This window comes from Ailuropoda melanoleuca, chromosome 7 (assembly GCF_002007445.2).
Source record: "Ailuropoda melanoleuca isolate Jingjing chromosome 7, ASM200744v2, whole genome shotgun sequence".
Taxonomy (NCBI): domain Eukaryota; kingdom Metazoa; phylum Chordata; class Mammalia; order Carnivora; family Ursidae; genus Ailuropoda; species Ailuropoda melanoleuca.
This window is the reverse complement of record NC_048224.1, coordinates 25661904-25688057: the sequence shown is the minus strand read 5'-3', so window position 1 is coordinate 25688057 and position 26154 is coordinate 25661904. Positions and strand designations below refer to the sequence as shown.

Here is a 26154-nt window from a genome sequence, read left to right as displayed (position 1 = left end):
AGACTGCCATGTGTAATTTTTATGTTCCAGAATTTTACTAAGTTTGCTTTAAGCATTATCTCATTCAATCCTTATAATTACACTATGGGCTATATTCTATTATTATACCTACAATGTATGACTAAGTGATAAAAAGGCAGTGAATTTTGTTTTGAACATGTTAAATTTAAGGTTCCTAAAGGACATCCAAATGGAATTGCAGTAGTCAGAAAGCTAAGACAAGATTGCAGGTAAAGCCAAATTGAAAGATCCAAGTTGAAAGTCATCAGCATAAAGAAGGTATTCTCTGGTGAGAAGTCATCACAGCACCAAATTCTAAAGAACACAAAATCTGAGACATGGGAAGAAACAAGACAAGACACTGAAATGGAACAGTCAGACAGGTAGGTCAGCCTTGAGAGAGCAGCATTACAGAAGAGGGTGTAGTTAGTGTCATGTACCAAAACATACAGGTTAGATTGAAGACTCAAAAAAAGGAAATGGATTACTAATTAGGAGGCCACTTAGTAGACTTCACAAGGTACTTTCTGTGGAGCTAGAAGTGGATGATATTAAGGAGTAAACCAGAGGTGAGGAAGTATAAACAAACACTGGCTCTCAATAAGTCTGGCAGAAATGGGAGAGAAGAGGCACTTGGGTGGTGCTGTCAGTTAAGCGTCCAACTTTGGTTTCCGCTCAGGTCATGATCTCAGGGATTGAGTCCCTGAGCAGGGCTCCAAACTCAATGGGTAGTCTGCTTGGGATTCTCTCTCTTTCTCTCTCTCTCTCTCCCCCCCTCTGCCTTTCCCCAGTTCTCTCTCTCTGTCTCTCTCTCTTTCAAATAAATAAATAAATCTTAAAAAAAAAGGAGAAGAAAAAAGAAATGGGAGGGAAAAAAAGAGTAGCAGTTACAGGAAGATGCAGGATGGAGGGAAGGAAAAATCCTCCCTCCCCATTTGTAGCTGGCCTTTGTCCCTGATTCCTGGGAGGAAGACTCCAATCCTTGGAATTTCTAGAGTAAGAGGTGTATCTTTGTTATGTTAATGAGGTAACCCCCCGCCCCCCACCACCTCACCTAGATAGCTTCAGGATGAAGACTGGCATGCAGAAAGACCAGCCACTTGATTAGAAGGTTAGAAGGTTAGGACTTTGAGCCACAGGATAGCAGCCCAACCTCTAGCAAGACCCGGAAGGAGACTGAGTTCAGTCATATGGCCAATAATCCAATCAACCATGTATGTGTGATGAAATCCCAATGAACACTTAGATACGAAGCTCAGTGAAGACACTTATGTGCCAGGAGGGTGATCACACTGATTCCACGAGGAGAAGGCACAGAAGCTCTGCATTTCCTCCCAGACCTCACCCTGTATGTCTCTTCATTTGGCTGGTCCTCCTGATTTGTATCCTTTATAATAAAACTGTAATCATAACTATAGTGCTTCCCTGAGCTCTATGCATCATTCTAGTGAATTACTGATTTTGAGGTGGTTGCAGGAAGCCTGGATTTATAGCCAGTTTTTCAAATGTGTGGGTGGCCTGGGGACTGCCTAAGTGTGGCTGGTGTCTGGGTTAAGTGTTGTCTTTTTGGGGACCATGCCCTATAACTTGTGAAGTCTGTTCTAACTCTGGGTGGTTACTGCCAGAATTGAACTTCCATACACACAGTTGTGGTTGAAACAGAATATTGGAGATTGCTGGAAAGGGATATGGGTTTAAGAAAAGGCACTGAGGGGTGCCTCGGTAACTGTCGGTTAAGTGTCTGCCTTTGGCTCAGGTCATGATCCTGGGGTCCTGGAATTGAGCCCCTCATCAGGCTCCCTGCTCCGTGGGGAGTCTGCTTCTCCCTCACCCTCTGCCCCTCCTCGTGCTTTCTCTCTCTCTCTCTCTCAAATAAATAAAATCTTAAAAAAAAAAAAAGGAATTGAGTTTGGGGCTAGGGATGCGATAGTGAATAAATGTTATGTTCTCTGACTTTATCCAGGTTACAGTCTGATGGTAAAACAAAGTCTAGACAAGAGTCTAGGATATAACGACACTAATAAATTACGAGAGAGTTGATGGCCTCCACTTTCTCAGTGAAACACAGATTAGATCTGAAAACAAAAAGGGTTGGGATGGGGTTGGGGGTTTGAGGTGAAATTGTAGAAGTGTGGAACTGTCACTCTGGAGAACAGAGAAAGGAGGCAACTATAAATACATTTCTCAAACTTGTATTGTACTCATGAGTTGTTAATATCTATCCCTCAGGAGAAAACGTTTCATGTTCAAACAAACAGGGAAATGAAGGGGGATTTAAAAAAGTTAAAGAGAATTCCTTATTGCAGGGCTTCCCAAACAAAGCCTTTAATATGTTTATAAATTACTAATCTCCCAAAAAAAGATCTAAGTAGACAGACTTCTCAGAGCACAGAACACTTTTCATGCCACTTACTAACATTTCAGAATGCCAGTGTGAGAAACATCAAATTAGAGAAAAGGAAAAACACTGCCAAGCAGCATTACAGGCTGAGAAACGCATAAATGGGCTATAGAAATAAACAGCAGGGACATATTATTATCCTACAGTGTACCTGACTGGAAAAAAATACAACTGGATTGATCGGGGCTGTCAAAAGGGACAAGATGGAAATATTACATTTCAGGTAGCTGGATCTGATACAATGGTTTAAAATATAAATTTGTGGGGTGCCTGGGTGGCACAGCGGTTAAGCGTCTGCCTTGGGCTCAGGGCGTGATCCCAGCGTTATGGGATCGAGCCCCACATCAGGCTCCTCCGCTGGAAGCCTGCTTCTTCCTCTCCCACTCCCCCTGCTTGTGTTCCCTCTCTCGCTGGCTGTCTATATCTCTGTCAAATAAATAAATAAAATCTTAAAAATATATATATATATAAATTTGTAACATAATCTCTTCAAATGCAATCTATACAATTTCAGTACACAAGTTAGATGAAAGCAGAGCTTTTTGATTGAAGGTAGGATTTGTACTGGGGGAAAATGAATGAACAGATGAATAAACGAAGAGCTCTTTAGATCTCACCAACAAGCCTTCTACGTTCAAAACTGGAAATTGTTCTCTATAAAACAGGGTATATGGGAGGCAATCACTCGTAAGACTTTCTTAAAACACCCCTTCTCCCCTGCCATGCCACACTATGTTCCCCCCATCTTCTAAGATCTTGTTATGTCCCCAGTCTCATTACTCATTAGAATGGGAAGGGCAGGTAGGAAAACTGAAAAACAAAACAAAACCGAAAAAAGGCTCTCTTGTGTGATAATGATGTGCTCTTTTGAAGTGTTGAAGAAGTTGCCACTTTCTACTATCCTCTAACACAAAGGTCATTTCAGGGCAAAAAAATCTAGCTGATCGTGAGCAAAGATAACTCAGGAAAACATATGGTCCCAATAAGCACAAGCTTAGCAAAAAGTAAACAATCCGGCAGACAAGAGTCTGATTTGGGCCTAGGGATTTTTGAAAAACAGTTTCTTGGAGCAAAGGTCTATTTAGAACAGAAACAAAATGTGTTATAATTAAAAGTCCAGTAACAATGGAAAGTTTTATTAAAAACATAAATATAAAAGCCCATTTTTTCCTATTTAATGTTAAGGTCAAATTTACAATGTAGTGACCCCCAAAGTTAAATTTTTGAAATAATTCTTTTTTTCATTAAGAAACCCCTAACTTTGGAAAAGAAGAAGAAAAATGATCTATACTCCCACTGTCTTGCCAGAACCTCTGTTGACACTTTGACATATTTCCTTCTAGTCTTTCCAAAAGCCTTCTGATAAATCTGACAATATGGGATTACTGAGGGCAGCCTAAAGTCTTCTGGTAATAACTCCCTTCCCCCTCCCAACGGAGCATTCCTCTCTAATAGTACATTTCCTCCCTTGAGAGAGCTGCCACACTCCACGAATAGGCTAAGGGACCTATGTTCCATCATATTTTCCATACCCTATCCTTAATCTTAGCCATTATTATATTGGTGCACATTTTTCTTCCTTTGAAACAAAACTTTTTAGAATCTTTAACACTACATATTTTTCAAGAAATAAAAGTCTACAAATAGACATCAATTCACATGCCTTAAGAATGGGGAGAAGGGATTCAAATGCAATTAATGTAGCAACTAAAGGTCTTTGTCTTTTTTAGAGCTATTAAAATGGATTAATTGGGTCATTTAACAATTAGAGTGAAAAAAAAAACTCTCCAAGGCCTAATGTTTTTATATAAGACAATTAATTCTAGAAATGCTTTGTTTTTATAATCTGGTTCTAATCTAATTTCTTGTTCTTCAAGAAAAAGAGTTTAAAACTTTGCTTATTCTCAAGAAATGGAATTGAACAGATACAGGTAAATTAGTTAAAAATAAAACCTGATACTGACATGATGAAAATAAAAAGCTCAGGTGTTATCCTCATTAAAGACATAAGGATGAGCGTCATATTTTGCACCCTATTCCAAGAGTCTATAATTATAAAATTAATGAAAACCAAAGAGATTGCTAAAAGCCATGTATACTGCCTTTAAAAAGGTATTACTGTAACCTAGAAATTTGCAAGCAGAATTACCCAATAATTAGAAACATCAAGGTCTGACTAACAGTTTGGGCCACATGTGTATTAAAGATAGGCAAGTAAGCAGGAAGCACATTCTCCAGCCACAAGGGAAAAAGGCAACTTCTAAGACCAACCAGCACTTAAAAAAACAAATACCCTAATCTAAAACCAAAATATTCATAGAATTATAGGATTTTTGAAGTTAAAAGGAATTTTGCCACAGAAACCTCCTAAATGCTATAATTCAATTTAGTTAATGAAAAGCCATTCTTGTTTTCTTCTCTAAAGAAAATAAAGATTCCCCCTAAATAATGTCTTCCTAAAGAATTACTAAAACAGAATATATATACCCCACACTGTTGACGAGGAAAAAAACTAAATCTGAGCTGATACTGAAAAAGGTCATTCTAGATAAAAAAGACGTGTTAATAAAAAACTGATCTGACTTTTAATCACATATTTATTTTCAAAACAGCCTAGAAATTGACACATTTAAAACGTTTAAATGACAACTACATCTTCACTTAAAAGTACATTCTTGCAATTGTTACATTTATTCCTTTAAAAATACTTAGGTATTTCTGTTTCTATACAAAATATATTATCAGCGAAGGAAGAGCCAAACGATAAAGTGACTACCCATCTACCCACTACCTGGGTTCAACATTGCTAACATGTCATCATACTGCTTTATTTATCTATCTGGACAGATATATATATATAGAGAGAGAGAGAGAGAGAGATTTCTATATATATATTTTTTTTTTTCTGAATCACTGGCAAGTTACAGATATCCTTCTCCATTGCTTGCCTTATATTACAGTGCCAAAACAGCCAATTATAATCATTTGAGTCTATTATTACCAATATGACTGCCAGACAGACCCTTTTATGATGTCACTCTTCTAATAAAGGGCCCATAGTGGTCTCTTGCTATTCCAATTCTAAACTTTCCAAGTCTTCTTATAACTTTACCTTCCCTGTCTATCATTTTTTAACAAGGAAAGCCTACTGTTACCTTGAACACAGCCTTCTGACTGAAATGTTTAGTGCCCTTTCCCTGCTGACCTAAATCCGGAACATCTTTCAAGGCTTAAATCCACCTCAACTCTTAGTTAGACTTTCTTCTCCAATAACTCTAAGCCCTGTTGATGTTTTGGTTATTGAAGGCTCTGATATTCTAGCAGAACTGGCAACTTTAACATTTAAATCTTCTCTATTCACTTCACGTGTGTACTTACAGTATCTCCAGTTTGACTGTAAACTTCTTGTATCCATTTAGCATACTGCTCAGCTCAAAAAATGATATTCATTGGTTAATAAGTAATAATTTCCCAGTTATACAATGACTTTTATCAGAAAAAAGTACAAAAAGTAGTATTTCTCCCACTGGGACACTTGAGAACCACATTTCATATGGTAACCAAACCATAATTTAGCAACATCATACGAGGTTTTGGCCTAAATCAAAAGGTAAGTTGGACCCAATCATATACTCAGGCACAGAAGTGTGCAGCCAGGAGGTGGTGGGCCCTGAAGCCATGAAGTCAAGAGGAGCTGGGGCTGGGGAAGCTGAAGTTTTATGGTAGTCCAGAAATGATGAGTAAAAAGAGGAAGCTGATTGGTGGAGCTTGGGAAATCCAAGAGATGCACAGACAGGCTATGAAAGGTAGAGAGAGACGTCTTCTAACAGCAGTTTAAGCTCCTAGCAGCTTTCTAGTTCCCACAGCAGTCCCTGAGGTCTGCTTTGCTGAATTTCCTACCTTTGGATTTCTATGTGCTTCTTGGCTAGATGTTACACACTAGCCCCCCAATCCTGAGCTACCCTGGTTTCTGTTCCCTTAGTGTGTCAAAAGAGCCATAACCTAGACATTCATCATTCTGAAACAGCTACAGCAAATGACTCCAGGCTAAAAGCCACTATTTTTGGATAATTCCTTTGTCCATTCTACGCTGCAGGCCTCCCATCTAAAAAAACAAGGAATCTACAAGTATAAAAGTCTGGCACCCAGTGGTATATTCCATGATCAGAAAGTTTCTCTTAATACTACACTTTTCTTGACATCTTTTTCATGTTATCTGTGTGCTTTATAGCATCCATATGATGTGCTATATACTTGACTAAATCATATTTTTCCTCAGATATATTCTTCACATTTCAATATAAATGGATATGTACTAATACAACTACATAATGTTACCAATGTAGATATATATTACATATATATGGTACTTAATGTCTGAATTTCCTACTAAACAATAAACCCCATGAGAGCAGAGACCATGTCTGTTTTTGCTTATCCCTTTATACTTGGCACCTATCACAGCATCTGGCACTACTAACAGCTTAACAAATATTTGCTGAATGGATTACTGACAGGTCTGGAATGGACCTAGGGCAGTTATTCCTAATACCCATCTTATACATATATGAAAACAGAACTTTTGATGATCTTCTTGGCTCACCTGCCAACCTTTGCCCAATCTGCTCCTCCCCATCTTCCAGACTTCAGTAAGTGGCATCATTTTTTACTAAACTGCTCATGGTAAAAATCTACAAGTAATCTTTAATTTCTCCTTCCCTCACTTTCCACATCCGAACCATCAGCAGTATCCTGAATCTCTCCTCTTTTACCTCCACCACCCTTTCACCGTAAATCACCACTATCTCCTGCTTTGACTACTGCAGAGGCCAGTTGACCTGCCCTTACTCCTAACCCACTACAACCACTTTTTTTCATTCAGCAGCCAGAGTGATCTAAAATATAAATCAAAGCTTACATCTCTAACATAACAGTCTATTGTTTCTTTCTGCACAAGGAATAAAATCCATAATTCTTATGTGGCTTTTTGCAAGGCTCAGTACTGCTGGCTTTAGCTCACCCTCCTGCTCGCTATGTTGCAACCATACTGGTTCCTTCTTGCCTTTGGGCCTCTGCACTTTCTGGTCTCTATCCGACTTTCTTAGACCTTCAGCCTTCAGATTTTGCTTCTGAATTTTACCTTCCCAGAGAGGCCTCTCTTGTCACCACCATGTAAAGAACCACCCCTCCCCCTCCACACATACAGTAACAGCTGGTTTCCTTCACAGCATACTTATCACTATCAAAAATCATGTTATTTACCTGTTTATTATCTATCTCTCCTCCGGTAGAATGTAAGCTCCTTGAGAGCAGCAATCCTGTACTTAGAACACTGCCTGACGACCAGCAAGCACTCAATAAATATATATATATTTTTTGAAATAAACAAACCTCTGTGGGATGTTCTGCTCTTTTAAAAACCACATTTAAAGTATATAAAAACCACTTTCTTGACATCCTCCCACTTTCTTCTAGAAGAGGCACACAGTGAAAAGTATGGTTACTGAGATTTCTTAAATCTATGGATATGAGACAGGAACTTTTAGCAGTACACCAGAATAAACTGTCATATCTGGTCTATCACCAATCCTAGCTCTTTCCACAATGTAGGCCAAGATATGTCTTTGGAAAGAGAATCTGCTTTTTATTACTTTCCTCCAGATAGGCGTTTGCTTTTTCTAACTTAAAATTCATTACATTCTTTTTCAGGATTCTGGGCGACTATTACATAATTCCTTAAATGTCAACTTATTGAAATTTAGCCCTTAATGTTTCATCTTTTCCTCTTTTGTACCCTTACAAAACAGCTTAAATAGAAACAGCGCTACTATCATATGCCATGACACACAGATCCTGAGACCACAGCATAGGGTCCCATCCCATCCTTCAAAGAGAACATCAGAAATGGGGGTTTGGGGGGAAGGTGCTGGGATTGGAAGGTACACTGGGATAGGAAGAGTGGCATTACTCCAATGTAGAAGGTGTGCCAAAACTTCACAAGAGATAATAATCACTGAGTAAGTAGTATCATTCCCTCACCCCCATCCCCCAGGAATAGCAATAAAAATTTCTAAGAACAGATAAGACTTCTAAGTAAAGCCTTATACCAGAGGATATAGGAATACCCAGACTTGGAGAGGAAAAAGAAGGCTGTCTGATCAGGAATAAAAGCCAGGCCTTCACCGAAATACAATTTCATATTCTGTTCTCAATTTTTATTTAGGATTAAAGAACTTTTCCCACACTTTCTACAAATTCACAATGGAAGCTTTTGTCCATTGTATTACTCAATGTCCTTTATGTAAGGACCAGGCAATAAATGCTTGTACTACAAGGGACAAATCTCACTTTTAGATCAAACTTGGACTTCTTCTTTTTATCAAACAATGCAAACTGTATGTTGTCATGGATTTTTACAGCTGGAAGGGCTTTAAAAATTATCTAGCCCAGCATTTTCTAAAGTGTCCTTTAGGTATCATGGGCAAAAAAGAGTTCATAAGCAAACAAGCTTCTTTTTTCTACAATAATTTTACTGAGATACAAATCATGTTAAATTAATTAAACAAGAAGGCCATTAGACTGAGGTGGTTTTAATGCCTTGATAGCCTACTTAAGCAAACAAAAACCTAAGCCTATAATGCCTTAAGGTTAAGAAATCGAAACCTAAGGAAAACCAATCACAAACAGCCACCTAGGCTTTCCCAATAAGGCATCCACTTAAGCTATAGCCAATCAACTAATTTCCTTGCTGTGCTTCTACCTCTTCTCTATCAAAGTCTTTCCTCTAGCTCCTGTCACTTTCTGTTTGGTGCTACCTGATTCAAATCAATTTTTGCTCAAATAAACTCTGAAAATGTTTAATATGCCTCAGTTTATACATTAACAATCACACACCATTAAAGTGTACAATTCAGTTGTTTTAAAGTGTACAATTCAGTTTTTATTTTTTTTAATTTTTTTTAAAAGATTTTATTTATTTATTCGACAGAAGATAGAGACAGCCATCGAGAGAGGGAACACAAGCAGGGGGAGTGGGAGAGGAAGAAGCAGGCTCATAGCAGAGGAGCCCGATGTGGGGCTCGATCCCACAACGCCAGGAACACGCCCTGAGCCGAAGGCAGACGCTTAAACCGCTGTGCCACCCAGGCGCCCCATGTGCCACCCAGGCGCCCCTATTTTTAAAATAAAATATTCACAGAGTTGTGCAACCATCACGACTATTTAATTTCAGAACATTTTCATTACCGTAAAATAATACCTATTCCATACCTACTAGCAGTCTTTTTCCCATTTCCCCAGCAAACAAGTTTCTTTACTATAGGAATCCTTGGACCCTTTATTGTGAATCTATAAGAGAAGGGTACAATGTGCAGTGTTTCCCAAACTTATTTAACAGTTAACGTTTCAGTGCTTACTATACGCTATTCTAAATTCTATACATGAATTACTTCAATTAATTCTCACATTAAAATCCACAGGGTACCATATATAATAAATGTGGATATTAACGCACAAAAAGACTAAGGCTAAGTAACTTGTTCAAATACTCTTAACTACTCCACAGAATCAAGTGGTTGTGGGCTGAGAACGAACAACTAGCATTGCATGGGCCATAACTTTGAAAGTGCTTTAGCTCAACTTAATCTATCTCCCGCCAGAGCCCAGAGCTACCTTGGACACACCGTGCGCCCACCGCAGATGGCAGCAGATTGGATTTAGCAGGCTCGGGCACATTCTCTTCAGAGACTTGAACCTGGTAGGCTGTGGGGCCCATCAACGCCCGCTGCCTGAGGTCTGACTTTCTGAACTGTGGGTCAAGTTACAATAACTGGCCAGGCGGCAGTAAGGAGGCTGCACCTCGGAAATCCCACCCAACCCTCGCGACCGTCCTGGGCAACGGCACTTCACCACTTCTGGCAGAGACCGAACCCGCTGTGAGGGTGAGGGCCGAGACGGGGGCCCCAGTCCGGTGGGTGACAGGGCAAGGCCTCGAACCCGGGTCACCGTTCCCAGTGCAGCAGATGTTCGGGGGGAGAGCGCGAGGGTGGAGAGGGCTCCTCGCTCGTCCCGTCTCAGCGCCCCCTCCCGCCTGCCGGGACCTCCGGACCCTGGGTCACCGGACTTGGGCCATGTCTGGGGGTCGCGCGCACCCCTGCCCCCTGCCTCGCGCCATCTTGGAGCGCTGAGGCGGCCGCCCTGGACCGCCCCGAACCGCTGTTCCAGCAGTTACTCACCCGCACTGCCCGGGGCCAGGCCCCCTGCCACCTCCGCGACCCCCGCCACGGTCAGAAGAAGCAGCAGCGCGCCTCGCGGGGAGGCCCGGACAGCCGCCATATCCGGGCCGGGGTCCGGAGCCACGGGATGCTCGGACCCAGCCTGGCAGCCGCGGCTGCTCGCGTAAGCCCCGCCCCGGCGGCCTGGACCTTTAATGATTGGCGGCGGCGCTCTCAAGCCCCGCCCCTCGGCCTCTGGGAGTATCCAAAACCTGCTGGGGGCGGGAACATTCCCGAGACCCCGGCTCTTTGTTAAGGCCCAGCTGTGCGTCGGCTTCTGCTGTGGAGTCCGGCAGAAGGCCTTCCCCAAGTGCAGGGTCAGAAGGTATCAGAGCTGGAAGGGCCCTTACAACACCCCAACCACAGCTTGAGCTTTGCAGCCGGGGTCACTGAGGCTCAGAGAGGAGACTGACCTGCCCAAGATCACACTGCAAGTTCGCCTGAGAACTAAGGGCAAAGTCCAAGTCTGAACCAAAGGGACCTCTTCCTTTCACTTTTCTTTACTCTCAATGAGCCTTTTAGTATCCGTTCTGCCCAGACGCTGCCTCACACGCAAAAAAAAGTACCCGGGTCAACTCGACTTCCCCTAAAATCTGAGGGGCAGTGCTGAAGACAAGGGTACTTACTCCCATCAGGAAAAGGTGGCTGTTGGAATGGTTGTGTACCTAGATAGGGTGAGCCTTGAATGTCAGGTTTAGATTTTGTTTAACAAGTAATTTGGAGGTAGGTCCACTCTACTCCTTACCCCCACAGCTATTGTGGGGAATGTTTGAGAGGGTCCACTGGCTATCAAAGTGTCTCTCTCCTTCTCTCCGTTCCTGAATTAATCTCTTTTTTTTAAATTTTATTTATTTGAGAGAGAGAGAGCATGAAGTGGGGCGGGCAGAGGGATAAGCAGACTCCCCACTGAGCAGGGGCTCCCAGGACCCTGAGATCATGACCTAAGCAGAAGGCAGACACTTAACCAGAGTCCCCAGGGGGATCCCTCTCCCCTCCCTTTTAAAAAAAGTATAAGCACAGTTACAAATTTAAAATTCCTTAATATTATTAAATATCCAATGCTTAATTTCCCCTATTATCTCATAATTTCCTTTTTCAGTTTTTCAAGTTCCGAAGTCCATATATTGTAATTTCTATGTTTTAAGATCCCTTTATACCTATTCTCTCTCTTTTAAGTTTACAAAGGGAAAATATAGATAAATTATGATAACCTTTCTGAAACATCTGCTCTGATGGCAACTCTCTCTCTTCAAAGTCTGAGAGGCCACCTATTTTCTTACAGGACAGAGTGATGTACAATAATTTAACGTGGGGCCAGAGGTTCTCAGCCCTTGGACCCTCACCTTTTCCAGCTTCATCTCCACACCCTCCCTGCACCTCTGCCACCATTCTTTCAGAACCTCTTACCTTCAGCTCCAGACCTCTGAGGTGCTTTCACCCCTCTGTTACGATATGTATCTCCTCTGCACAGAATTCCCCAATTCCTGTGGTAACCCACGCAGCTGAGGGGACTAAGATGGTTACTCTGGGTTCACCTGTGCCCTGGAAGGACCTGCACAGGAAGTGGGCTCTGTGTAAGGTGACCAACACATCTTGCTTTGTTTGGGACTGTCCTGATTTTAAAACTGAAAGTCTCATGTCCCAAACACTTCCTTAGTCCGAGGCAAAACAGGATAGCCGGTCTCCTTAGCTCTGTGCACCTTAGAAAATGTCATAGAGAGGCCTGTAAGGAGGTTTCCATATGGAAAAATGGGGTCATACACATAATAGATACCACTCCCAAGATAATTCAATAGGTAGACTGATAGTCATAAGCCATGCAGATGGGTCATTAGAACATTGGGTCCCTGTATGAGATTCCTAGGCTGCCATAACAGAATACTACAAACTGGGTGCCTTCGCAACATAAATTTATTGTCTTAGAGTTCTTGAAGCTAGAAGTCTGAGATCAAAGTGTTGTCAGGGTTGGTTCCTTTTGGGAGCTTTGAGGGAGAATCTGACTCATACCTCTCTCCTAGCTTCTGCTGTGTTACTGGCAGTCTTTGGCACTCCTGGGCTAGTAGACACATCTCCTTGATCTCTGCCTTCATTTTCACATGGAATTCACCTTGTGTGGGTGTCTGTGTCCAAATTTACCCTTTTTATAAGGACATAGTCATATTGATTCAGGGGCCCACCCTACTCCAGGGTGACCTCATCTTAACTAATAACATCTACAATAATTCCTATTGTGAGGTACTGGGGGTTAGGACTTCAACTTATGAATTGGGGGGGAGTCAGGGACACACCGCTCAACACATAACGATTCCTGAAGGAAGGACTATCTACCCACCCCATCAGAATCATTGACTCTGAAGGAGCTGAAGAAGGAGGAAAAGGATAAAGGACTGCTCAGTTGCCGTTCAAAGATCCTAAGTCCCCAGCGACAGGAGTGGTTGGCTGCGCCTCTGTTGACCCACAGGGGTGATACCTGGAGTCTCATGCACAAAGAGAATGCCTGAATACTTGGAGATCTCTCAGCTCTAGAATCAGAAATGAGTTTATTTCCAGGTAATTCTTATCAGATACAGCAGTAAAGTTGCTCTGGACAAGTAAATCAATGTGGTTATAATAGTGAGGTTAAGGGCACCTGGTAGTAGAGACGATTTCTCTGCTACCGAGAGTTATATTTGAGATGGACATGTTAGAAGAATGGCTGAAATCTGAGTTGTGATGATGAGCCACCAAATGGAAGCTGCTTGAGATTGCTCCCCACCAAAAGACAGCTGACCAGCCACTATAGCCTGGGGGAAGTCAAGAAATAGGGACATCTAGGCCCTTCTTGGCCAAGCATTTTCTGGCCAACTACCTGGCTCATTAACCTTCCTGGGGGAGGGGGGACACCCTAAAACCATAAAGGATCTGGAAACTTTTGATGGTTGCCCACTGAGGCAAGTGATCTGACACTGGCCTCAGGCAGTATGCTTGAACAAGCAGCACATCAGTTTTGGGATTACCTTGCTGTATTCTGACGAAGCCAATAGCTTTTTTCCTGTTTCCCTCTGATCAGACAACCAGAAGCACTTAGGTTTCCCATGACACAGAAAGCAGCTATGTAATGTAGAGTAAAGAGCCTGGGCTTAAGAGGCCCTGAGTCCAAACTGCACTAACTAGCCGTTAATCACATTAGCAGTTCACTGTGTTCAAACTAGCTCTCTGACCTTGGGCAAAGTCATTTAACTTCTCTGAGTCTCAGTTTTTTCCTTTACTTTTATCTTGGACTTCATAAGAAGAGGAAGGAAGATACTGTATTTAAAATGTCTAAGGCGGTGCTTGACAGACAGTGAATGACATTAACACTCTAGAACTATAATGAGAGATATGGACAACCTTCAGCTTGGGTCACAGAACTGACTGGCTGGATTTACTTCCCACCTTACTTCGCAGCTCCTCCCCAGGAGAGAAGAATCAAAAGTCTCGAGTTGTACTGTTTAATATGGTAGCGACTAGTCACATGTGGCTCTTGAGTACTTAGAGATAGCAAGTCCAAACTGAAATGTGCTGACACCAGATTTTAAAGACTTAGGATGAAAATAAGAATGTAAAATATTATTAAAATTAATTCCACCTGTCTCTTTTTACTTATTTTGGGTTTTGTATTTTGGGTTTTTTTTTTTTTTTGGTTTTTTTTTTTTTTTTTTTTTTGGTTTTAAAGAGACTTTTTTTTCTTTTGAGCAGTTTTTAGTTTGTAGCAAAATTGAGTGGAAAGTATAGAGATTTCCCATACACCCCCCACACCAACATAGGCACAGGCTCTTCCACCATCAACACCCTGCTCTGAGTGACACATTTGTTACAATCAATGAACCTACACTGACTCATTATTGTCACCCCGAGTCCAGAGTTTACATGAGGGTTGATTCTTGGTGTTATACATTCTATGGGTTTTGACAAATATATGAAGACACACATCCGCCACTATTCTTTTTACTCTTTTTAGTGCGGCTGTTAGAAAACTTAAAATTACACATGTGGTTCGCTTTGGGACTTACATAGTTCTATTCCACGGTGGTGCTGTAATTATCTTTCATTCTAAAGAAAGGTTAACGCTTAGAGGTCAGAATGGCAATTTTAAAATATTACCAATAGGGCGTCTGGGTGGCTCAGTTGTTTAAGCAGCTGCCTTTGGCTCAGGTCATGATCCCCGGGTTCTGAGATTGAACCTTGCATCAGGCTCCCTGCAGGGAGCCTGCTTCTCCCTCTCCTCTGCCTGTAGCTTGTTCCCCTTGCTTGTGTTTTTTCTCTCTCTCTGTGTTACATAAATAAAGTCTTTTAAAAATAAAATAAATAAAATAAAATAAAATAAAATGTTACCAATAATTTTGTCCTGAGCTCAAAACATCTTTCTATATTTTAGATAAATAAAGCCCATAAAATCTTTTGATTCATGTTTGCATGGTATAATTTCCCTATCATTTCATGTTTAATTCATCTGTTTCCTTATATTTAAAGTAGGTTTCTTATAGAAATTATATAGTTGGTTGCTTTTTTCTTTTTAATTTAATCTGACTATCTTTTATTTGGAGGGTTCAGGTAATTTTTTTTTTTAATTTTTTAAATTTAAATTCAATTTAGTTAACATACAGTGTATTATTAGTTTCAGGGGTAGAGTTTAGTGATTCATCAGTTGCATGTAACACCCAGTGCTCATTACATTAAGTGCCCTCTTTAATGTCCATCAACCCTATCTCCCCACCCTCCTCCCCTCCAGCCACCCTCAGTTTGTTCCCTGGTTTGCCTCCCTCTCAATTTTCATCCTATTTTCTTTCTCCTTCCCTTCCCCTATGTTCATCTGTTTTGTTTCTTAAGTTCCACATATGAGTGAAATCATATGGTATTTGTCTTTCTCTGACTTATTTCGCTTAGCATAATACCCCCTAGAGGATTATTTAGATTTAATATAATTATTGATATGGCTGAGTTTAAATCTACCATCTTGCTATTTGTTTTCTATTTGATCTATTTGTTCTTTTTTCCATTTTCCCATTTTTTTTCTCTTTTCCTATGTTCTTTTGGAATAATAGAGTGGAGTGTTGTTTTTATGATTTCATTTTATCTTCTCTATTGGCTTAGTAGCTCTATCTCTTTATTTTTCAGTAGGTGCTCTAGGATTTATAGTGTACATTTTAACTTATTACAGCCTATCTTCAAATAATAATTATCACTTCATGTAAAATGTAAGAAGATGACAACACTATGATTCCATTTTCCCCTTTTTTTAAAAGATTTTATTTATTTATTTGACAGAGAGAGAGACAGCCAGCGAGAGAGGGAACACAAGCAGGAGGAGTGGGAGAGGAAGAAGCAGGCTCCCAGTGGAGAAGCCTGATGTGGGGCTCGATCCCAGAACACTGGGATCATGCCCTGAGCCGAAGGCAGACGCTTAACGACTGAGCCCCCCAGGCGCCCCTCCATTTTCCCCTTCTTATCTTTTGTGCTAATGTTGTCATACACTTTCCTTCCACACACTATTATTATTTTGCTTTAAATAGCCAACTATTTAAACAAGGGATTATAAAGCAAGAAATAATGTCTTTTATATTTACCCACGTTAAGCATTTCGGATGCTCTTCATTCATTTACATAGATCCAAATTTCTCTCTGGCATCTGGAGGAGAGAAACTTTTTGATAAAGAACACAGCAGATCTTGATGATTTTAATTAGCTAGGATTCCATACTTTGTTTTCAGGAATTTATGCACAGTAAATTTCTGAAGTTAATATTTAAGGAAAATAATTTTTCTGGATTTGTTTAGCCTAAACACATTTTACTATCATGAATCGATCTATCTTGAAAAGGAAGAGGTCCATTTTGAATTCTTTAAGACTTGATGATATGTGGGAGCGCTTGGGTGGCTCAGTCGGTTGGGCATCTGACTCTTGGTTTCAGCTCAGGTTGTGATCTCAGGGCCTTGTCAGGCTTTGCGCTCAGTGAAGAATCTGCTTGAGATTCTCTCTCTCTCTCCTTGCCTCGGTGTCTCCCCCATCAAAATAAATAAATAAATCTTTAAAACAAGACTTGATGATATCTGGCTTCATATGTATACAGTGGGCCAATTTTAAAAAATATTAGTATATTTATTATTTCTAGTAATTCCTTCATTAGAACTAAAACATGAGGGTAAGGCATTCATTTCTTCAGAGACGATTACTAGAGTAGAACAGTAGACAAAGAGGACAATTCCTAACTTTTTGGTTTTAAAAATAGACCTTTGAAACTCCAGGCAGAGACAGTGGTCATCAGAGTAAAAGCTTTTGAGATATCAGAATCTAGCTCCAAAGGCAGAGGGAGTAAAACATTTATATGAACAACAGACTTGGAAGAATACTCTGAGAGACACAGTCCTGTCCCCCTGGAGCTCGGGAAAGTGACATATGTCATAAAATTCCCCTGTCCTCACGTGATGTGAGTGTAGATGAGAAATGGCTGCAAGTATGCCTTGTTCCCTGGTCTTTGCTTAGAGTGCCACCGAAGAGTAGCTGAACGTTTGCTCTGCCCCTTGAGAGGGGCAAGCAGGAGTTGCAAGAGCACTGAGAGCCTGCAGAGGCCGTGGCTATCGTTTGCAAGATCTCTACAACCGGATACCACATGAGAGTGCAGGTGTCAACAGAAATTGACGATGACAACTGAGGACGAGATGTCCTGCCTTCTTTCCCAGTCCCAGCTGGTGGGTTTGGCTCTATCTAGGCCTCTGAAAGCTAGGGAGGGTGTTGAGGAGAGATCCCACTGAATTGACTGATACCAAGTTTTAGTCGCTTAACAGGAGAGGGACTTGCAGAGACAACTAGCTGTCCATCAGCCCTTCTAGAAGTTGTTGCTTAGAAGCAACGGTCCATCCAGAGAAAATATTTTCTAACTGTTAATCATGTTCACTGCTGATTTAATAACTGGGAGTATGGCTTTGTAGAACAAAGGTGATCCCTGTCCCTTAAAGCAGAATCTGTGTGTATCTGACCTCCCCATTGGCCCCTGTGTTGAGATCTCACAGGAGGAAGAGAAGCCCTACGCCAAGGCACACAATTATACAAGTCAGCACTGTGACCCTCAATCTGGGATGCTGGTAAAGTGCCTGCCAGCCTCTGATGAGCCCTCTAAAGACAGGAGACTGCCAGCTATGGAGAGAGCCCAAATGTCCATCAAAATGAAGAATGGATAAATGAATATTACACAGCTATCCAAAAAAAAAAAATCTTGCCATTTTCAATGACGTGGATGGAGCTAGAGTGTATTATGCTAAGTGAATAAGTCAGTCAGAGAAAGACAAATATCATACGATTTCACTCATATGTGGAATTTAAGAAAACAGATGAACATAGGGAAAGGGGGAATAGAAAAAAAGGAGAGAGGGAAACGAACCATAAGAGCCTCTTAACAATAGAGAACAAACTGAGGGTTGATGGAGGGAGGTGAGCAGGGGATGGGCTAGATGGGCGATGGGTATTAAGGAGGGCACTTGTTATGATGAACGATGGGTGTTATATGTAAGTGATGAATCACCAAATTCTACCTGAATCCCTAAATTCTACACCTGAAACCAATATTACCCTGTATGTTCATTAATTAGAATCTAAATAAAAATAAATAAGAGCATGAGACTGTGAGAATGAAATTGGCCCCATTCTCTACTCTCTTTGCCTGTGTATTTCAGTAATTTTCAAACTTACAAAATATTATTTTTATTTTTTAGCAGGGGAATCTTTTTTTTCCAACAAAATCCTATAGAGTCCTGCTATGTAAGAAAGGAGGGGGAAAGCTGAGTTTTACTGTTAATTTCTTTAATAAGTTTAAATTTATAACAATTACTTGGTTCAAAGATAATGAATGAGAATTCAAAGATAATGAGATTTTGATGAACCCAAAAACTTGAAATCTGGAATTATGGATGATAATTGCCTTCATACCAGTTTCAGCCTCCAATTTATTTTGGTATTTTGTTTTGGTTGCCTGCTGTAGAGAAAATTCTCATTCGTACAGATGAGTAGTTTGCACAGGGTCATGGTTTTTGAAATAGCTCACCTTGCAATCTCAAACTACTTTTTATTTAAATTAAGATGGTACCTTGAAGAAGGACTACTGAGAAATTTTTTTTCAGTGTTGATTTGTGAAAGTTTATGTCCATACCAAAATTTACACAAGGATGTTTACAGCAGTTTTATTCGTAATTGGCAAAACTTGGAAACAACCAAGATGCCCTTCAGTAGATAAGTGGATAAATAAACCGTGGTCCATGTAGACTGTGGAATAGTGTTCAGCACTATAAAGAAATGAGCTATCAAACTATGAAAAGACACAGAGGAAGTTTAAAAGCATGTTATTAAGTGAAAGAAGCCAATCTGAAAAGGTTATATATTGTATGATTCCCAACTATATGACATTCTGGAAGAGTAAAGAGACGAGGGGTTTCTAGGGGTTAGTGGGGAGGGAGGGATGAAGAGGCAGAGCACAGAGGCTTTTTAGGGCAACGAAGCAATTTTGCACAAAACTATAGTGTTGAGGGGCACCTGGGTGGCACAGCGGTTAAGCGTCTGCCTTTGGCTCAGGGCGTGATCCCGGCGTTATGGGATCGAGCCCCACATCAGGCTCCTCCGCTATGAGCCTGCTTCTTCCTCTCCCACTCCCCCTGCTTGTGTTCCCTCTCTCGCTGGCTGTCTCTATCTCTGTCGAATAAATAAATAAAATCTTTAAAAACAAAACAAAACAAAAAAAACTATAGTGCTGAACACATGTCATTATACATTTGTCCAAACCCACAAACTGTACACCACCAAGAGTGAATCCTAATGTAAATTATGGACTCTGGGCAATGATGTGTCAGCGTGGGTTCATTGGTTGTAACAAAGGTAATCACTCTGGCGGGGGATGTTGATAATGAGGGGGATGGTACACAGAGATAGGGCTATATGGGAACTGTCTGCGCTTTTTGCCCAGTTTTGTTGTGAACCTGAAACTGCTTTAAAAGACAAAGTTTATTAATTTAAAAATGCTAGTTTGACATTAAAAATCGGAAATAATAAGATAATAAGATTGGCTAACCGCTCAATTCCTTACCTTAAATGTAGTCAGAGAAGTAGCACCCCAAATTTATGGTTAATCCCATTACTAGTTATAATGTGACATTATTACCGTGGAGCAGTTACACGTTCATTCGTCATTGTGCAATCGGCTATGACACCATGATGAGAACATGCACCGCGCAGATGATGCTGAGCCTTGCCCGGCACTTAATTGAGAACAGTGCTTATGTGTACTCCCCGGTACAATTACATATACATGAGCGCATGCGCATCAGCCTAGATCAAAGAAAAGATCGGTGCAGAACTACACTTTTTCTAATCAAGGACACATTTAAAGAAGATAAAACAAATGCACAGAGACGTCAGGAAGAGATTTATTCTGAGGTCTTTGCAAAAGGAAGTCAACTCAGTGGCATGCATGCTAATGTGATAGTGGCCACTAGAGTGTAAACAAATCAAAACATCGCAAATTTGCACGTGTCCATTGTTTTACTACCTCTTAAGAGTTATTGGAAATATACATATTTTAAAGAAATACTTGTGGAGTCTGACAAACTTCCTTTTGGGAGTAGTTTGATACTTGTTTGATCAGACTTTATTATTCAGGATTTTTGTACAACGTATGGTTGAGCTTGTCTATTTTAATTCCGATACCTTCTCTCTTCCAACATAATGAATCACACCCCCTTCCACAGCTGGAATAAATATGTTATTCTGTTCTTTTTTAGCTTTTAGTCATTACGATGGTATTTTCTGTTTAATTCCAATCCATCAGAAGTGTGTGGTAACGTATGGTGTGACGTGTGGATCAGAGGCAAACCTTCATTCGATTGGAAGTTGTGGCTGCCCACGATTGAAAAGTGATTTTTTTCCCTTCACACTGTGAATTTTGACCTGGCATATATGTATTTAATTCTTACAGTTGGAATTTTCTGGTGCCTCTGATACCACTGATGTCACAAAACTTTAAAAAGCAATGGTATGGAGTTCCAGAAATTGCTACCTTGTAGTAAGCTCAAATCTGGTAGGAGAGATCTAACATTGTTCCCTTGAAAAAATCTTTGTATTGTTCAGTTGTTCTTCACTAGCAATTTATGTAGCTCAGTGGAGCCTTGGAGGGATTTAAAAACACTAAACTATTTCTGAGCCCTGAGCCCACCTTTCCTATTGGCCTTACCTCTGACATAGGGGAATTGAAATATTTGGAGGTAGAGCCCATATTAAGAGGGTCTTCTGTTTGATACAATTTGAGAGCTTCCACTGTAGAAATTAAGGTCATTTTTTTGTATTTCTTCTCCCTTGCTTCTCCCGAGAGTGATCTCTGGTCAAAATTGTGTCTTCCCCTATACTCCCAAAACACTCTTACAATATTTTTTTCTTAACTCCGTCATGCCTGGAATTATGTTTGTTTCCAATTATTGGATATTTGTTGCCACTGTAAATAGCATATTATTCCTGCTTTTTTTCCTTTTGTATATTGATGGTATGTAGGAATACAATTGATTTTTGGGAAGTTATTTCTACCTCCTTAACTCTTCTGAACTCATATTACTGCTAATAGCATTCTGGTTAATTTTTGGAAATATAATAATTGTGTTTTTTGCAAAATTTGATGTTTCTTTCTCTGCTATAATTATCCCTCTTATTCTGCACCTGACCACATTTTAATTTATTTTATTTTATTTTAAAGATTTCTTATTTATTTATTTGAGAGAGAGAGAGAAAGAGCACAAGCAGGGAGGAGAGACAGAGGGAGAGGGAGAAGCAGGCTCCCCGCTGAGCGGGGAGCCTGACACAGGGCTTGATCCCAAGACCCTGAGATCATGACCTGAGCCGAAGGCAGATGCTTAACCGACTGAGCCACTCGGGTGCCCCTGACCACGTTTCATATTTGCACCTGACCGCACTTTGGAGCTGTTTGAAATGGGAACGGCTAGCTTCTGGTCTACCATGTAAGAAGCTAGGTAGTCAACACTCTACTGACAGGTAAGAAGCTGAACAAACTGATCAATCAACAGTCCTTAGATCCATAGAGAAGTGAGGTCACGGGGCAAACTGCTGCCCTGGAAACCTGAGAGACCAGAGTGGGTGGCTGACACCAACGTACCCGGCACACGGCAGGAGACTTGCACGCGGGCGTTGCTTCCCTGCCTCTTCCTTCAGTCCCTCGGTCCTGGTCCCAAGTCTTCTAGGGCTTGCTGCTCAAAGTGTGGCGTGCAAAGCAGCGCCATAGGCATCCCCTAGGAACCTGTCGGAGATGTAGGGTTCCGGGTCCCACTTCAGACGGACTGAACCCAAATCTGCCTTTTCACGACGTCCACAGGTGACCCTTGAGCACGTTCGGATTCAAGCGGCACTGATCTCCGAGGCTTGCAGAACTGGCCACCAGATGGCGGGCATGTAGCGGGCACACATAGCCAGGGCCACAAATCCGCTACCCGGGGCTCCTTCAAATCCTGCCCCAAGTGGCATTAGCAATTTGGAGCCATAGCTCATGGACTGTGGAGGGGGAGCATCCAGCAGGGACAAGTGGTGGGGTGTGAGCCGTGAATTCCTCCCTTCTGGGCTCTCCCTAGCTGTCTTCCCACGCGTTGTTTATTGGGGGGGGGGGAATACCTCTCATTTCACAGACAAAGAAACTGAGGCTCAGAGAGGGAAAGAAACTCAACAGCGGCAAACAGCGTTGGAAGCAGAACTGGAAGGCAGATCTCTGGCTCCCTGGCCTGGGCTCACCGTGCCTCCGGAGGGAGGTGGCAAGATGGCTCGGCCCCAGCCTGTGCTGATGGGAGCGGCCGCGTGTCTACCTCCCAGGTCTCCCCGACCCAGTTGCTCTTTGAACTGCTCTCTTGTTTTCTTGGGGAGTGCTAGAAGCAGCTGTTGTAATAATTCAATTTGGAATACTAATGGACTTTCCACAATACTCAGGTTCCTGGCTTAACCCCCAGGGGAACAAAGCATCAGTCTTAACTGGGAGCAAACAGAACCAGCCCTGGTCCTCAAAGGATCCCCTGGGAATCTTAATGGTTCCTGAGTCTGCGGCCAGTACCAGCTGTGAGCCACTGACTCTTCAGTGAACTTTCATCTCAATCTGCTTAGTTTTGCTCTCTTAGTTAGAAGAACAAAGATTCACTTGCATAGGCGCACGTAAATTTTTTCTAATTTTTTTCCAAGAATTCATTTGGGTTGATGAGGGAAATCACCTAGAATTCATGAACAGAGTTTCAGTAGAGCTGAAGCTGATGGAGCCGAACATTGGTGTTCCCAGACTCTAAGGAAAATTTTTTAAATGGGGTAGGGAAGCAAAGGACTGTAATAAAGCTCAACTCCATCCCTCTTATCCGCTGTTAGTAAGACTTGCTCTGAGTACGCTGTTAACACAGCGAGTCAGATGAAGTGGAGGTCATGAAACAAAGGAAAATGCAGAGACAGCAACAGATAGCCCCAGACCCTCCCCATGTCCCCTGCCCGCCTTCTCCTGGGGTAACCCACTTTCCTCTATTTGCCCAAAGCCCTGCTCCCTTCTGGTGGTGGAGAGGGTTGGATTGTGGTCAATTCAACAAGAGTAGGATCCTCGTTTTACAGCTTTCCAAGGAGCGAGGTTCTGACCCCTTCTCACTGACCCCAAGCCCAAAGAGAATTTCCGTAGAGAACTTCTTGGTGTTCTCTTTCCTCTCTCCTGCTAGAAGGCCCACAAGAAGTCCTAATCTTTGCAGGTTGTTTGGTATTTTATATACAATCCTACGTGAAAGGAACCTCTACCACCACCCAGAATCTGGGAATGAGCAGAATCTTTCAAGTACAATCGCCAGATCGCACAAACATACCTTTGGGGATGTCCGTGACAAATGACCTGAGATCCACTCATAGAGCCTTGTATTCAGGTAAATCTAAGTACATATGTAGAAATAATTATAATCACCATCTCCTGTGTCATGTAACACATATAATAAATCCAGGGGACTGGGAGTTGAGGAAGCCGCTCAGGACAAGGACGCCGTAGGGACCGTGATACTGGAAGGTGACTTTTACAAAGTCTCATTTCACCATCCCAAAGTCTCATTCTATGGCCGGGGTTAGAATCACCACCTTGGAAGGTCAGCCTTGAAAGGGCCTGGAGGGCATCCAGTCCCTAATGAAGCTAGAGCAGGGGAGAGACAGCAAGGCCCAGAGAAGGAGCTGTGAGGGGCTACATCTCCAACAGTCCCCCCACTGCCGCCCCACTGCCATGTTTTGTCACTAGTTCATTTGGGTTTTTTTTTTAAATTCTTTTGCTTGCTTGTTGCTTTGTTCGCTTGTTGGTTTTATATGTCTGGCATCATTCCACAAAGGACTGACATAACCCAAAACTACATACGAAGCCAGAAAATTAAAAATAGACAAGTGAGAAAATGGGACAAAGGAAAACTAAAAGTAGACAAATTATAAAATTACAAAGCCAAGGAGGAGTAAGATTCACCTTGGAAGGCAAACCATCGAGAGGACTTCTCAGCTGCAGAGTTGGAGACATGATACAAACAGACCAGGAACAGGTTTGAATCTAGGACAAAAACTCAGATGTACAAGGAATATTCTTGAATTTGTTTTCTTTAATCAAATTAAGTCTCGCAGTGAGCCGCCATTTGACCAGGCTGGGAATATTCTGCCTCCATATTCAATGAGAGACATTCTAGGGACACCGGGGTGGCTCAGTCGGTTAAGCGTCTAACTCTTGGTTTCGGCTCAGGTGGTGATCTCAGGGGTCGTGAGATCCAGCCTCTCCTGGGGCGCTGAGCTCAGCGGGGAGTCTGCTTCCCCTCTCCCTTTCCCCCTGCCCCTCCCCCCATTCGCACACACTCTCTCTAATAAAAAAAATGAATAAAATCTTGAAAAAAAAAAAGAGGCACTTTACCCTCCTAGGGATTTCACAGAGGCAGGAAGCCTCACATAGGGCCCAGAAAATGGTGGACATTTGTTGGCTGCCCTTCCGGGGTCCATTGCCCCTCTACCACTTTCTTACAACTCCAGATGTTCCTCTGGAGAGCTGCTGTAGACTTAGGTTAGCCTGACCNGAGAGCTGCTGTAGACTTAGGTTAGCCTGACCCCACCTTTTGTTTCGGAGGAGTGTCCTGAGGGTCTAAGTCAATCTACATAATCTTATCTCACCTGCCACTGTGATGGGTTTGCAAACCTCTGGTTGTGTTCTGGTTGGAGGACCAGTTGTTTCTGTCCCCTAAGTGAATGGGAAACTGCAGGTCCAGGGCTACGGCAGCCATTTGTGACCATAAGAAGAGTCAGACTGAGAACAAACCCGACATTCGGAAGAGTGAAGAGTCAAGAGAATCTCAGAGCAAAGGAGCTACAGCCTGATTAACTTTGCCTCAGGCTGGCCCTACTTTTGGATAAAACCACATCATTCTTAAACCAGGTTGAGTATAATTCTCTCTTCTGTGCTGTCAAAGGTCTCTCACCCAATATGACCTCCATCCTCCAAGCTGTTATGGCTGCTACCCAAGAGTCCCAGCCTGTAGCCCCCCCAGCCCACCACGCATCCCACCTGTGCCATAACCAACTCTTACTAATGGCTGATGATAGCTGTGCAATTGAGGATTATTATAACCTTTGCTTTCCCCAAAACATTTTTTGGACTTCCTCATTGTCTGGGCACCCGCATGGGAGTGTTTGATGCTGTGAGTCATGTAGTTTGTGTGGGGAATAAGAGATTGAGAGCAGCTGCCTCCCAGCCACGCAATACCGTATCAGTGCGTGATTGCAGCTGGGGTGTGGGGAGGAGAGTGCAAACATCTCTCTGTGCCTCCTCAGAGTGTTCCACACTCAAGGTAAGAGTCCTCTTTTCCTGGTGATAAGATGTAAGGTGAATTCTTGCCATGGTGCTATCAGCCAACATGCTGTGATGGTATAGATGATATTTTTCACGTTATTCTTACTGAACACAAGCCTCTAGGATAATGCCAAAGCTTGTACAGTGATTAGCAGTTCTACATGGGGCCTCACAGTACATTCTAAGAGCCCAGTTCTACTAAAACCAGATTCTGCGTTTGTCTCTTAATGTTGCACACACCACACCAATGAGGCTTCTCGGACATGCACCAGCTTCTGGTGGTGGAGAATCTAAGATTTCGCTAGCATAAAATAGCTACGATATGATGTCACTGTGGTTGTGCACAAAGCCAACAACTAGATAACATTTCTAGAAATGTGAAGGCTCTTTCCTTCTAGGGTCATAGACAGAAGCTTCCATTAACTATGGAACAATGGGTGGGTAGATAGAGAACCAGTTTACTTTTTAGTCTTAGTCCCATGGTCTACAGCAGGGACCTTAGGAAACTCCCTTCTCTATACTGGGTCACCATTTCCCCATGAATACAATGAGGAGTTTGGAGGTCTTGCATTCTGGCAGCCTGGAAATCACTGATAGTCACTCAGGTG

General features: G+C 42.0%; 1 protein-coding gene across 2 annotated transcripts in view; it reads right to left on the bottom strand.

Moving 5' to 3' along the window:
• RECK (reversion inducing cysteine rich protein with kazal motifs) overlaps window positions 1-10812 on the bottom strand; it is a 67064-nt gene extending 56252 nt beyond the window's left edge. Inside the window, exon 1 of one of the 2 annotated variants that reach the window (XM_034664107.1) lies at window positions 10636-10812. In XM_034664107.1, the coding sequence (XP_034519998.1) occupies window positions 10636-10735 (100 nt within the window). In that variant the 5' untranslated portion in view covers window positions 10736-10812. The remainder of the gene's footprint in view (window positions 1-10635) is intronic. The other variant, XM_019799330.2, reaches the window with a different exon arrangement.
• Between the last annotated feature and the right edge of the window lie 15342 nt (window positions 10813-26154).